Source organism: Aptenodytes forsteri, unplaced genomic scaffold (genome assembly GCF_000699145.1).
Source record: "Aptenodytes forsteri isolate BGI_AS27 unplaced genomic scaffold, ASM69914v1 Scaffold66, whole genome shotgun sequence".
NCBI classification, from domain to species: Eukaryota; Metazoa; Chordata; class Aves; order Sphenisciformes; family Spheniscidae; genus Aptenodytes; species Aptenodytes forsteri.
In genome coordinates, this window is record NW_008795131.1 from 6,418,364 (window position 1) to 6,432,599 (window position 14,236).

General features: G+C 40.5%; 1 protein-coding gene across 1 annotated transcript in view; it reads left to right on the plus strand.

Moving 5' to 3' along the window:
- The window catches only part of PITPNM3 (PITPNM family member 3), a 144,197-nt gene that overhangs the window by 28,446 nt on the left and 101,515 nt on the right, over nucleotides 1-14,236 (plus strand). Inside the window, exon 3 of the mRNA XM_019471787.1 lies at nucleotides 3,949-4,044. Coding sequence (XP_019327332.1) covers nucleotides 3,949-4,044 — 96 coding nt within the window. The remainder of the gene's footprint in view (nucleotides 1-3,948; nucleotides 4,045-14,236) is intronic.

Sequence of the window (14,236 nt, forward strand, 5' to 3'; positions counted from 1 at the left end):
ATGGAAGAGTTGGAAATAGAAGAGAAGAATAGCCTCTGCTGATTTTCCTCTGTTGTCCCACAAGCGGGGTCCAGTACCCGGTGTGCAATAAGCCAATCTTACACACAGAGCCGAGATATTTATTTATCTCATGTTTGCGCAAAGATGGGTGCTAGGTGGTAATTCCACAAAGCTAGCACACCACACAAAAGAACTACAGCGTATTTATATTGTTACATGATTAGGAAAAACCCGCCTAAGGTCGTGCTCATTGGTTAGTTGTGTTCAAATTAGCCTTGCTTGCTATGTAAATTAGCACACATGCTCCTTGCAGGTGTGGGCAGCAAGTCTTTCCAGTCTTGAATTGAGTTGGTGGTTGCGATCTCCCCCTGCCGCCTTTACCTTTCCCCTAGTTACCGCAGTTTCTTGCTGACTTCTTGTTTCTTTGGCATCCATCTAGCCTCCGACGCCTTCTAGGGCGGGATGTTCCCCTTCTATCAGTCTTCTAGTTCTTCTTCAAGGGCATGGTCGTTTTAAGGCATGCATTGTTTATACAAGGTAATCAGGCTAGTACAATGAAGGCTACAGGCTAGGATAGGTATTAACCCAAACATATGGCTACATCTTTGTCATAGTAAGTCTCAAAATCTGTTCGGTAAAAACAAACAGTAGCAGACAGTTTCTTCCCAGAAGAACTGGCTGTCTTCAGCAGAGAAACCAAATCAAAATTGAGGTGAGAAGGCATATACCATGAAATGGAAGGAACTGGCTCACTTATTGCAGGTGTTGGATTAATCCTGTAACTTCTAGTATTTGTTCTTTGAAGGTAGATTTTGCAAGGGGGCTAGATATCAGGAAAGGCAAAGAAGAAAAGGAAGGAAGAAAGAATGAGTGGGTCCTTCTGGTCTTAAATCTTAAGCTTTTGCTGGAGAATTATGGAAGCCCACAACCACATTGAATGGGACTTCACCAATGCATGGGAAATACAGCTGACTGACATAATAAAAATTGGAGAATCTTTAAAATCATGATAAGACAAATCCTTAAAATAAATATCCAAAATGCCAAATACTTGTTTCTTCCAGTTTGTTTCTTTTTGTTTGTTCTTTTTCCCAGTGTTTGCTGGCTTTGGATACCAGCATTTGTGGTGCCTGACCAGAGGCATATGGTTATACGGCTTTAAAAAGTGCAGAGAAGCTAACTTCTGAAAGTCAGGCCCCTAAGTGTCTCTTCAAAACAAATTATCTGCTGCCATAAGATGATATTTTTTGTTGTGGCATTTTTGTTTGTTTGTTTCTGCAAATGTAGCCCTCTGGCTTCTTGTGGAGTCACTGAATGCTCAAAATATATGAAAATCGGACTCCTCAGTTTTTAGCCATGGAAGAACTATCATCAGTTCCAAACATCTGGTTTGGAAAATCTGAGCAGAATTTTCTGTGTGAAATTTATGTTCAGTATGGGAGTGTCTGCATCTACAGGACCCCAAAAGGCATTAACTGTGTGTTACCAATGAAGTCTATCTGTCTTGGAATCTTAGAATCATAGAATCGTTTAGGTTGGAAAAGTCCCTTAAGATCATCAAGTCCAACCGTTAACCTAGCACTGCCAAGTCCACCACTAAACTATGTCCCTAAGCACCACGTCTACACATCTTTTAAATACCTTCAGGGATGGTGACTCAACCACTTCCCTGGGCAGCCTGTTCCAATGCTTGATAACCCTTTCGGTGAAGAGATCTTTCCGAATACCCAATCTAAACCTCCCTGGCACAGCTTGAGGCCGTTTCCTCTTGTCCCTATTACTTGTACTTGGGAAAAGAGACCAATGTCCACCTCGCTACAACCTCCTTTCAGGTAGTTGTAGAGCGTGATAAGGTCTCCCCTGAGCCTCTTTTTCTCCAGGCTAAACAACCCCAGTTCTCTCAGCTGCTCCTCATAAGTCTTAGTTTGGATATTCCCGTGATTTAATAAACATCCATAGCATAGAATTTCAGCTTCAGTTACAGATATTTGATTGACCAGGGTAGCTGAGCGAGGAGCTGTTTTCTTGCAGAGGAAAATTCTGAACACTCTTGAGATGTTCGAGGCAGTCCTTTACCTTCTCGTCATTCTCTCTGTCTCACTCTTGTTCTCATGTTCTGTGGACCCGCCTCTCATTTCTATGTTCTTCATAAATTTCCTGGTTTACTGCCTTTCTTCTGGCTGCTCATAGATCTTAAGACCTGTGATCAGGACATCTAATATTCTACATAAGGCTGAAAAAGAGTAGTTTACTGAAGAATTTTTCTACTAAGACTATTAGTGTTACATTTTGTTTTTCAGATCTAGCATCTCCAAAGGTGAGGCAGATTATTCCCTCCTCCCGCTCTTTCGTAGCGTATGGGCTTTTATCCAAAGACTGAATTTTGCAGATTCTCCCTTTCCCATCTGTCACGCTGGCTCTTTTGTGGTGCTTCCCATTCTCATGCTTTGAAATTTTGGAATTCCTATTCTTCCAAGCATTGACCAAATGCAGACTTTTCTTCATTAGAAGTTAAGAATAGTATTCTTTCTACCACTATTTTGACGACTATAGTGATAAGTTTTAAGATACATATATTTGAATGGAGGGACAAGGTGTTGTTTGGTAAGGAATAATTCAGTTTGCTGTTCCCTGTCGTTAGTGAAGGGTTCCAGAAATCTGTAACAGTAAATGTAATGATCTGTATGCATTCTCTGGTAGCTGCCAAATATCACTGGACATATTCCCAATACACACTGTACTCTTGTAATGAGCACTGACTCCTTAATAACTAATTATTTTGAATGTTTTTGGTTTTGTTTGGGGTTTTTTTTAAGCTATTAAAATGCTATTAACTGATTATTATTTTTACTCTCTTCTTGGCCAGCTAAAATCTGCTTCCTTCTGCAGCCTTTCATTTATAGTTCTGATTAGTTCAGCTATAGATGGAGTAAAACAAAAGACTTGTGACCTGGTGGCATGTTTCCCGCAGAATAACGTAGAAGGATGCCTCCCCTGCTTGAGTTGCTCTATTACTACTGTGAGAAGGAGAATGCTTTTGTGGACAGAGCCTTAGGATATTAGATTTCAGGTCTGATGTCATCATTTGGAGAAATGAATAAAACCAAGGACACTATTCTGGTTGGTAATGAGAGTCCTCTCTGTGATAGCTGTGGTGTTGTTATGGATATGGTGGATTTGATCCCTGGTTCCCCACTGATTTGGGGGAGACTTTATTGTTAATATAAGGCAATATATTTCACCATTACTTTCTAGTGTTGGGTTGCTGTAGATGTAAGGAGAACTGATATAGTTAGACAGGTCTGGTTTACTAATTACAAATTAGTTTGAGTATGATAATTCATTGGGACCATCTAAGCTGTCATGACTCTATCTGTTACTGTACCTATTCTAATGTGGTTTTGCCTTCCTGTCTTCAAATGGCAAGCTTCAAATGAAAGCCCCAGGCTCCAGCAAAACAAAGCTGTTTGATGAAAACAGCTCAGTGAGTGAGAATTCAGTAGTTTGCCTGTAAATCTGTGAGCCAAATAGGATGGCACTTCTTTTAGAAGTGAAATTGAATTTAAATGGGAGCTACTGCCATGTCCTGGGGAAATGCTGCTTCATGTCTTAGAAACAATGTACAGTTTGAGTGTTGGAATTGAACAGCCTGGTGAATTCAACAGGGAAGAATTTATCTTTTCAAGTCACTGCATTAGCTTAAAGTGATGCAAGCTTATCTTTAACGAGAACTTGTTTTAATCACTTTTGTTAGGTGGAAGCGAGAGGTGTAATTTTTGTGCCATCCTGAGAACTCTGACTGTTTGAGATTAAAGTATGTGCACTGACCAAAATGATCCTCCTGAGCCATCTACACAAACCGTTTATTATTGGTTTTTTTTTTTTCTTTAAGCCTGGAGCAGAGGTTAGCATTCCCTTCAGTTAATGTGAGTCTCTCTGTATTTCCAGCTGGCCCACGCCGATTCAGTGGTGCTCAGTGGCACATGCAGAACGTCCTCAAAGACTCTGTGGAGAGCTCCGATGATGAATTCTTCGATGCGCGAGGTCAGTACACGTTTTTGTGCTCCCCTCCCCATTCTTTCCCCAATTTTGCAGCAAGTAACTAAGCTTCTTTGGGGATGAACTGACAACATTGTCCTCATCAGGCTGAGATCTGAAAAAAACCATCGGATCTTCTCTAAAGGATTTCTGAATGGGCCTAAATTTACGGGAGGTGGGTGAAGTGCTGGGGTGGATGAGCAAGCTGCCATGAACTGGATCTGGCATCAGAAGCAGCATGACTACAACAGTACAGAGCTTCATGGGGTCCCTTGGGCCCAGCTTGTTTTCAGGTCAGGTAGTACATAATGTTACAGTTGGAGTGCTCTTGTTTAGAGTTCTGATGAAGACCATGAGTCTCTCTGTTACTGATGGCCAACTTTTAAAACCAATGGCCTAAGTTTTCCACTCTGGCAAAACTTTCACTGAAGTGACTGGGACCTCTGCTTGTTCAAGAAGCAGCAATATTTGAATGCTTGTGGGTTTAATCAGGTGAATCCAAAATACAGCGCTCTCTACAACATCTGATGAGACCCTGAATCTTGGAATGCTCTTTAACATGCCAAGTTTTCTCCTGAAGTGGGAGTAAAGTTTGTAGGTTGTGTGCACACACAACCTCCCACCTGCAGTGGGAGACAGGGGCTCTGTTTTTGGTTTTGTTTGCAGGAGCCAAACCTAATGCTTTTCTGACATGTTTAATTTGCTTTTCTGAAGAGAATAACCAGAAAGGGAGGATTAATTCTGCTACTACTCTGAAATCCAGCTGTAGGATCTTTCAGAGTGTAGGCTCTTGAGGTCAGACTGAGCTGTCCTTATGTCCTCATGTTACCTGGAAGTCAGGAATGAAGGGTGATGGAATGAACTTGTTGAATGTCCTTTGGCTTTTGTAGCAAACTGGATTCATTAAGTACAGAGCAATTCCTATGGCTTTGAGCAACCTGATCTAGTGAAAGATGTCCCTGCCCGTGGCAGGAGGGTTTGGACAAGATGATCTTTAAAAGTCTCTTACAACCCAAACAATTCCATGATTCTATGAAAAGGAGAGGGATTCCCCTCCCCCCAAATATTTGTTGAGACTTCTAGTTTAAAGTAAACCTAATCCAAAGTGGAAAACTCAACTGTCCCGTGGGAAACTTGGCTTGGGTTTGGATGTGCTTTTTATTCTTAGTTTGGTTGCTTCATTAACAGCACACTCAGCAGACATTCTGCTGATGTCTAAGTGCAAAAACATTTGCACGGCTAAGATTGTCACTCAGTTTGTCCCTCTGTTGGTATTTATGGTACAGAAAGAAAATCCCCTCCCTTCCCAGCATTCTGTTCTTCTTGAGTGAGGCCTGTTTCTGAGCAAATTAATTTTCTTTTACAGGACTGCATTGGCTTCAGTCTCATTGCTGTGTGCTGATTTGATGTCTGGAGATGCATGGTGGTATTGCAAATGGCAGTTGCTGTTTTTAAGGCAGTATTTGGCATTAAATGTCTGCTGTCTTGCAGTGAACTTTATATTTCAGCATGTTTTAATTTTCTTTGTGGGTAGAATTGGTGCAGGAATGGTAGGCTACTGACTCTTGTGTTTTCATGCTGGCATAAGCTTGAGTTGAAATTCAGCATGAAGAAGTTGTTACGTCAGGAGCTTTAAAAATGCAGAGGGTAGGAGGTAGGCAGTGAAAATGAAACAGCTTTTGTGGGGGATCAGCTCTGTGCTCTGAATGGTTTGGAAACTCTGAAGCAACTTCACTGATAACTCACTGATTTATTTCTGTGAGGCTGAATTTGCAATGTTATTTTCCTAAACGAGCTGTTTTTGCAGAGGCATAATTAATATTAATCAGATTATTACTGTGTATTATTCAAAGTACAGGTTTGGATCCAGGATGCCTCGACTTCAGTTTACCTGCCAGTTGCTCTGACAATGATGGTGACTTTATCTGATGGTGAACCACTTATTTTCCATTTTCTTTTCTGTAAATTGCCTACTGTAGCTATAAAATTTATGACAACTTTAAACTTGAAAGACAAGCTGCTTACATGAGAGTTAGATTTTCTTTTATTGTCCCCCTCCCAGTAGGCAACAGCCTCAATCAAACAGGGGAAGAAAAGTTTTCAAAATAAAATGGAATTTGAAAACTTGGCACAAAGTTCTGGCCTCACCTAGAACACTACTGTTGTCCATTGAAATCAGGCATCTAAATGGAGATGGATATTGGAATAATGTTTTTATGAAATTCAAATGATTGGTGTTTGGTTGATCAGGTATAGCAGGATGAAACTATTCGATGTGGTTCATTCAGGAAGTCTGGTGAAATGATTTAATGGATCCTTCTATCTCTAGAATCTGTGAAATTGACTGTGGACTTCATGTTCTTTCAGAAACATGCTTGCACCCCCTTGATTTACCACAGCTAGAAATGAGTCCCTGGCTGTACAAGTATGCTACAGCCACTGTGCAGAAAAAGAGATGCAGATGTTCTTTCTGACTTAATTTGAAAGGATGTCCTATGGTAGGTTTGTTGGTTGGTTTTTTGGTTTGTTGTTGTTTGTTTGTTTGTTTGTTTTTAAAAAAGTACATTCTGGGGAACAAAATTCCCTGTATTAATAAGGTGTGTATTCAGTTCAGAGCCTTTTTGAAGTCTGAGACATGAGATATGCATCAAATACCAGTTTTCTTCCCTGTTCTTGTACAGCTAGGCTTACAGTAATAACTACTTCGCTGGTGTAGAGGGGTCTATATCTGAGAATCAAGAAGCAACCCACAGAAGAGTAAAGAAATAAGTGACCCGGAAAGGTAAATAAATGAGAGGGTTTTAAAAAAATTTATAGGTAGGCTGAGGCACAAAGCCCAACTATATGTTGTCTGATGTCACAATGCCAGCTCATGCCCAGCCTGAAATCAGCTCAGATCTGCGCTTCTGAGCTGGGACTTAGCAGTCCATCTCTATTTGAAGAGGGATTTGAGAGCTCTGAGTGAAGACCTCTGTGTGTGTGCATGCACATGAGTGCACGTTTCAGAAAATACACTGCTGAACACTGATTATTTTCTCCTTGTTCTGAACCAAACGGCTATCTTATTGGAAAGAGACTTTTAGCACAGGTATGTTCCAGCTGTCTGCACAGCTGTCTCCACAGACAGAGGAAAGAAATATGGATGTTATAAGCTGATTTGTCCCTTGTAATCTTTATTGTCAGTGGGTAGGCACACAGACACTGCAGCTGGTACTCAGATGATCCTTGCACTTAGATTTTTTTTTTTACCACCCCCCCCCCCTCTCCCCCCCCCCACACACGTCCCTTAGATTTTTTTTTTTCCCCCCCCCCCCCCCCCCCCCCCCCCGATGGATGCTTCATTATTATGGGAGTTTAACATCAGATTATGAGTGCTGTAAATTGTCATAGGTACAAAGCTGATGTGGATGTGTAACTGAGATTTTTTGGGGAGTGGCTGTGTGTGGCATATGTGTGTGGATACATACTTTATTTGCTTTTTTAACCATAAGAATGGCAGCTAGTTGTCTTGTGTTTTGGAGGCAAAACCAAATCTCAAGGTATTTGTGTCATGTCTCATGAAAATACGTGCCCTTGAAATCCATCTCAGTCTATGGAAGTCTCCTTGCACTGAGAGAACTAGTAAACAATAAATTAATTCACCAGTACAGAAAAGCTTTCTACGTTCTTGTTGATCAGGTCTCCAAGCCTGGTTTGGCTTTGCCGGTCAGGAGGAAGTCTGCTCTTTCGGGAAGGGGCTTTAGCTACAGCAGAATTGCGTGCTTCTGCTAAGTAACTGAAGTGTAATGTGATAGAAGTAATGCCCTGTGACACACATGATCAGTGTTGAAGATGCTGTTCTGCATTGCAGATACTTGAAGTGAAGTGAATCTGTTTGGCACTGTGAAAAGCTGTCACTGTAGGGAGAAAGTGCAATGTTAAATAAGGTGATGACCACTGTGCTTAAGTTTGATTTGTTGCATCTCTCCTAGTGCCTAGTCCACAGGATTGACTGTAGCAATAGGGGTTTGGGGTTGAATATTGTTACTTGACAGGCTAGGGCCAAATTTGCAAACATTTACATGTGCAACTACTCTAAGCCTCATTCGGAGAGTTTCACTCATAGTCATTAAGTAATCACTTTCACTGATTACTTTTGACCATAATTTTAGATGTTGTAATCTTTGTATTCTCACTTGTGAAACTTCAGCTAACTTGGCCTGATTGTGGGTTAGCTACCGCAACTTGTCTGAGAACTGTTGTTGAATATTTGACCCTTGAAGCATGATAGATTGTAGTGCTATTTAGGAAGGGTAAAAATTCTACAGCCTTCGAGAAATGTGTTTAATTTTTCTGAGCAATAACAAGAGAAGGATTCTAGCCACAGTGATACTGAAACAAGGCCATAGCTGTAACAGTAGTGTGTGGTTCCCTGGGCAAAATGTGTCCTGGGATTCTGGGGCTGACACGTGGGTTAGAGCATGGTTATAAAAAGGTGCTACAGGCTATCTAGGCGAGTAGCTTATGAAAAGCAGCCTGTCTGGATTGATTTTGAGAAGAAATAATTTCTAGTACAGGTTTCTAAATCTTATTCCATAAGAAAACTGGAGAAATCAAAATGTGATGCTTTAAATTGGTGTTTGAGATGCACATTCTCATTTCTCAAATACATATCCACAAAGAAAGAGAAATTTCTTAGAGTTGTAGGAAGAGATGCAGGCAGGGCCAATGGTTGCTGTGTGTCAGGAAAGCTCTCTGGAAATGAGTGGATGTGCACCAATTCAGTCTGCTCTTTAATTCATCAAAAAGGAAAGAAAACCTGATGAAAACTAATCCTATGTGCAGTTGTCAGACAGACTGCTCCCTCCTCCTTTGTACTTTATGCTGACAGAAATTGAGAAGAACCAAGGGAAACAAATCAGTGCAACTGACAGAAGACTCAGGCCTTGGATTTCTGTGTTTAAAATGAGTAACATAAACATTTTCACTCAGAACCATTTAATGCAAGGAAGAGCGAGGGCATGTGGAATTCTAATCTGTTTGGAGTGTAAAATTTACAGAAACTGCAAAAGCCGCATCACTGCTGGAATCAAGTGTCTCCCCAACAAATACATTTGCATGTAAAAGACTGATTTCAGTTTTGCTTGTATTTTTAAAAGCTATGACATGCAAGAATGGATGTGTGTGTAGAAGATGAGGGACTGCCAGAGAAGTCCAGTACTGTCTAATCTAATGAGTCTTCTTAAATTCTTTCATTCATATAGCCCTAAATAGGGATTCCTGCTTATCCCATGTTGACTCTACATGCTGTGTTTGACTCCAGCGCAGAAGTCTTGCTGCCATTTCCTCAAGCATCAGACTTGGCTACACCACACCTAGTTTGCAAATGTGGATCTTTACTGCCCTCAGAGCCGGGGTGCAGGAGCTTGTGTCCATTCTGTCAGAGTCAGGATATCATTTTGGTGTTGCTGACTGAACTGTGACTTTGCTAAATGAAAAAACAAGTGGAAATTTTAGGGGAGTTGGCTGTCTATATATAGCACAGTCATATATAGTTTATTTGTCACTATAGTTTATTTGCCATTCAGAATTTGCCACTGTTTTAAGCTCTTTTATTTTTTTTCTTGGCACTTTGCTACAGTGATATTGCTGCCCCATGTGCATTGAGTCCTGCTAAGGTAAATGGCTCTGCTCTACCCAATACTACACGCTTCATGGTCTGAAAACCTGCAGTTAATGTTGCTTTGCCTCTTGGCTGGAAGGTGGAAAGAGAGCTTCAGCTACTGAAAATTTTTGTTGAATTCACACCAAAGGGCAGGTGGACAGTTGCTGCACAGCATGGCAATGAAGCATAAAATACAAGGCTGTTCAGTGTGGGTTGTTTTGGTTTTGTTTTCTCTTTTTTTTTTTTTTTTTTTTTTTTTTTTTGGTGTTTGGGCAGGAGAACTGTGTGCTATGTATGCAAGTAGTTTTTCCTGGTGTATATTTACAACTTAGGTAAATGCTGCATTGAGTTGCAAACAGACTACTTTGGGCTTCTGAAGGGGCCCTAAGTCTGTGTACTGCCACAAGCTGTCAAGAGCAGTGATCATCTGCCAGCTGCTGTCAGGTGGACGATGAAAGGACTTGGAAATGCTTACAAGCTGTGGATATAAATGGGAGGTTTTGTGCTTTCTTGAGAAGGAATGGCCTGTAGGCCCTTGTATAGGGTGCTGTTCTGAATGGGGTCCATAATGTGAAATTGTTGTAGTTTCATCATGTTTCTAGGACTATGACTTTTCTAGACAATTAGGTTGAAGAAGGGCAGAGCTGAGGGAAGTCGTGTATTCGAATGTGTATCTTCCAATATGTGAATATTGGAGCCCTCTAACCTCCCTTTTATCTGGTACTCCCTGATGGCTGACACTTGAGAACATGAAGCAAAAGTTGATAATGAGGAGAGAACTCGGCAGCATGTACCGACATTGCAGTGAGACTGTCTTTGCTAGTCAGGCCACTAAGACATGGCACATTTACCACTCCAGATCCCTGGTGATGTAAGTAGCAGTCAGATGTAGTCATGAGAGAAGCGTAATTTGGCTTTAGCAACAGGAGATCTAAGAGCAAAATGAGAGTAGGAAACTGGCCAAAGGTAGTCTCAATCAGGGGTCATATCCAAAGCAGCTAATTGTGGAAGTTGCTATTTTTTGTTGAAGTCAGTGAATAAATGTAGAAGTGTAGAAGAAGGACGCATGTGCATTAAGAACAGAAACTGTTGTGTGTTTTGGGGTGTGTGTTGGAGCATTGTTGGTGAGCATTTAAGTTAGTTTTGGTTTCATGTGGTGGTGCATGTACTGTAAGCTGGGAATACTGTTTTTGACAAACTGCATGCCTCTCCCCTCCCTTGGTCAGTGTACTGCTTCCTAAACAGGCTATAAGCATTTATTTTAACAGTTGCTGTGTAACTCTTCTCATTGAGTTCATATACTGCAAACTAGGTTGCATTCACGCTCCTCAATGAACAATTCCAATTCTTTTTTATAACCTAGACTCCAACCACTAGTATGAAGATAAATTTAAGGTTTTTCTTCTTGTAGTGGCCCTGTTACTTTGATTTAATTTTTTTCTTGTTATCTTGATTTTTGTGCTAAAAAAATTGCTCTCCTTATTTCCCTGCCCTTTTTGGGGAGTTTATGTGCTGTTGACAAGTCTAGCAACTTGCAGCTCTAATTTCAGCACAGAGCGTAGTGGCTGGAGCAGCTGGCAGAGCCGAGCACAAGGAGGAATCCCTATGTTTGGAAGTTAAAACAAAGCCAGTGTATCTAAGCTTCCACCTACATACTTACTTGTGAGCCTTTTATCCATGCCCTGTGGACTGACAGAAATGTTGCCTACAGCATTTGAGCTCTGGTACAAGTTCTCATTCAGCAAACACTCCTCATACCACCTCAGAAAGTTAGCAAGATGTCCCTTCCAGAAGTAGAAGGACTTTAAAGATGTGGCTTGGGCATAATGTAGAGAAGACATGGCAAAGCTGATCATGTTGGATCACGCTGTATGACAGAAAGGTGTGATTGTCTGACTTAAAGACTGGTTCCATTTGGGCACCGGACTCTTTATAGGAGGCAGCATGAGGAAGTGGGTAAAAAATAAATGGACTGTGGGTACATACGGTCTATTTTAGGGCACTAATTTTCTGAGTCATATAAAACTATTCATTCTATTTCTAGGTTTTCATTTTTCCAATTGTAAACTGCAAGAAATCTTTTCTGGCAGGTGGCTGGAAATTAGAGTGGTATTTAAGAGGAAGCTGTTGATGATGGTTATTATTAAAATACTTGGGAGGTGATTTCAGGCTTTTTGTGGACTCCCTCAGAAGCAAAGTTAACAGTTGGTATCATGTTTGTGGTAAGATGCAAATGGTAGTATTGCTGTTTGCAGGGGATCCTGTAGCCACTTTCTGACCTACTTTAAATTCAAATGAACTCTGACTTCAACAGTTATTCTGGATTTAAACTAGTCCAGCAGATGAGAATCTGAACTATCAGAAACATACCTTCTTCATCATTTCTTTATCTGTGCATTAGGCTTCTGATTCAGAATGTGAGGGCTTTTTTTTTTTTCTTCTTTTCTTTCTTCCTAAGTGTGTAACTGTAGCAGATGTTACAGTCAAAAGCCTGCTGACAGCTTTGCTGAAGATTGAAGAGGTGGCGTGGAATACAGCTGCCTCTTTTTCTCCAGCTGAGTTTATTTAGTCTGCATAAAAACTTTTGTCATTAGTTTTGCCTTCTTAAAATGAGCCTTATGGCACTGTCTTCTGTATTACTATGTTCATATAAAGCTGAAGCCAACAGATAGGTGGTATATATTTCAAGCCAGGCTCTGTGTGTTCTTTCTCAAGATTCTTATTCATGAAAGAGGCTGTGGTAGCTCTCTGCTAATTAAGAGCTGCTCTTAATTTGCTGCACCTTCCCCTCCTGAAAATAGATCTCCCAGTCTCATTTATTTAATTTTAAAATGTTCTGCTGAGTAACTTGAATATTATTTAGAAATGCTGCCAATGGCCCAAAGTGGAAGTTTGGGAGGTCTAAACACTCCTCAGCATGTTTGTGCTCTAATGCAACAGTGTGATGTAAAATTCTATTGTGCTTAGCAAAAAGCCTCTCAAGGCGTGAGGATGCTGACCCTCATTCAGTAAAGTACATGAATTTTAAGAAGAGGCTGTGTTGCAAAGATGGCTTGTGAATGTCTTAATGTCAAGATAGATATCTTTTCCTGCCTCAGTTTTTAGTGGGTGTCATTTCCCGCCCCCCCCAAGTTTAAACATCAGTGTAAGGCACTTCTGTAAGCATGTTATTTTCCATGTGATACATTCATTGCTGATGATATGTGGTTTACCGTCCGTCCATTTGGAAGCGACCCAAGTGCTTGATGTTGCTAGTGCTACTCCTGCACCTGTGGCATTAGAGTAGCTCTTTGTCTCTGGTGTTTGTAGTAGATTATATCTGTGGACTTGACTCATAGTCTTCCATCGCCTTCTTTGCTTACAGGACTTTCCAAGAGACAAATATAGGTATTAAAGTTTCCAGATATTTCTGTGCAAACTGTATGCAACAGTCTTCCAAACCTCCCTGTTCATATATCTTTTTTAGCTGTTGCTTAAAACAGATAGTGTCTGTTCTTGGTTACAGATACTTAGCTGTGTAATTTAAAGCCAGTGCTGTGTCTTTTGTCAGATGGCAGATTTAATGTTGGAATTGAGTTGTTCCATAGCAGACATTGTCATATCATGACAATACCAGTTTCAACGTTTTGATGCTTCCAAAATTTATTTAAAATATTTTTATTGTTGATCAGCGCAAAGAGCTGTGAGTTTATCTAGAGTGTCATCACTTCTCATAATGTGTGGTATGTTTCCCATTTTGTTTAGTGCAGATGATGATACTAATCTATGAGCAGTAATTTATTACTGCACCAGATTCACACAATGCTTCAGAAATGTGAGGAAAGATATCCTCTTCCTGGTGTTTATGCATGTTAAAGGAACCTCATAGCTCACTGAAGTTAGTCTGAAGATTATTTTGGGGTGAAAAACCTCTATCAAATTAAAAACCAAGTCAACACTGACTTCTTAAATACTATGAATTTGAGGTGTCTGGTTTGAAGTTGGTTGGTTTTTTTTTAAAGTTTTTTTTTTTCAGAGTACCCAGGCTCTGAAAATCAAGAATACTGAAAGTTACATAAATTGAGAACCCCCAGATTGGAAAGATTTGGAAAAAAGAAAGATGAAATATTAATCTTCATTTTTGAAAAGCATCCCATGCTCCCATCAAGCCCCTTTTCCTCTTTGTGCTTGAAAATATTAGCTACACTTCTGTCAAACTGAAGTGATTCAAAGGCTTATGCAACATTCCCTCCCAAAACCTCACTCACTGTGCATTTGCCTAGAATAGGACATCTATGAGTTGCTCAGGCCCAACTGAAATGGGCCTCATTTTCTGTCAGTAACAGTTCTGGACCTAGTATGTTGTATTCCATGTGCCAGCCAGTGGTGTTCAGCTGTGTGGCTACTGCAGTGGCAAACTTTAGCAAGAACACTTTGTATATAATGCATTGGATTTTGGAATGGAGAAGACAATCCCAAATACTCCTTGTCCCAGTCTACTGCCTCCATTCTCTTAATTCCTCTTTTTTGACATAAACTACTTTAAAATCGGAATGTCTGTGCAATAATTTTTCC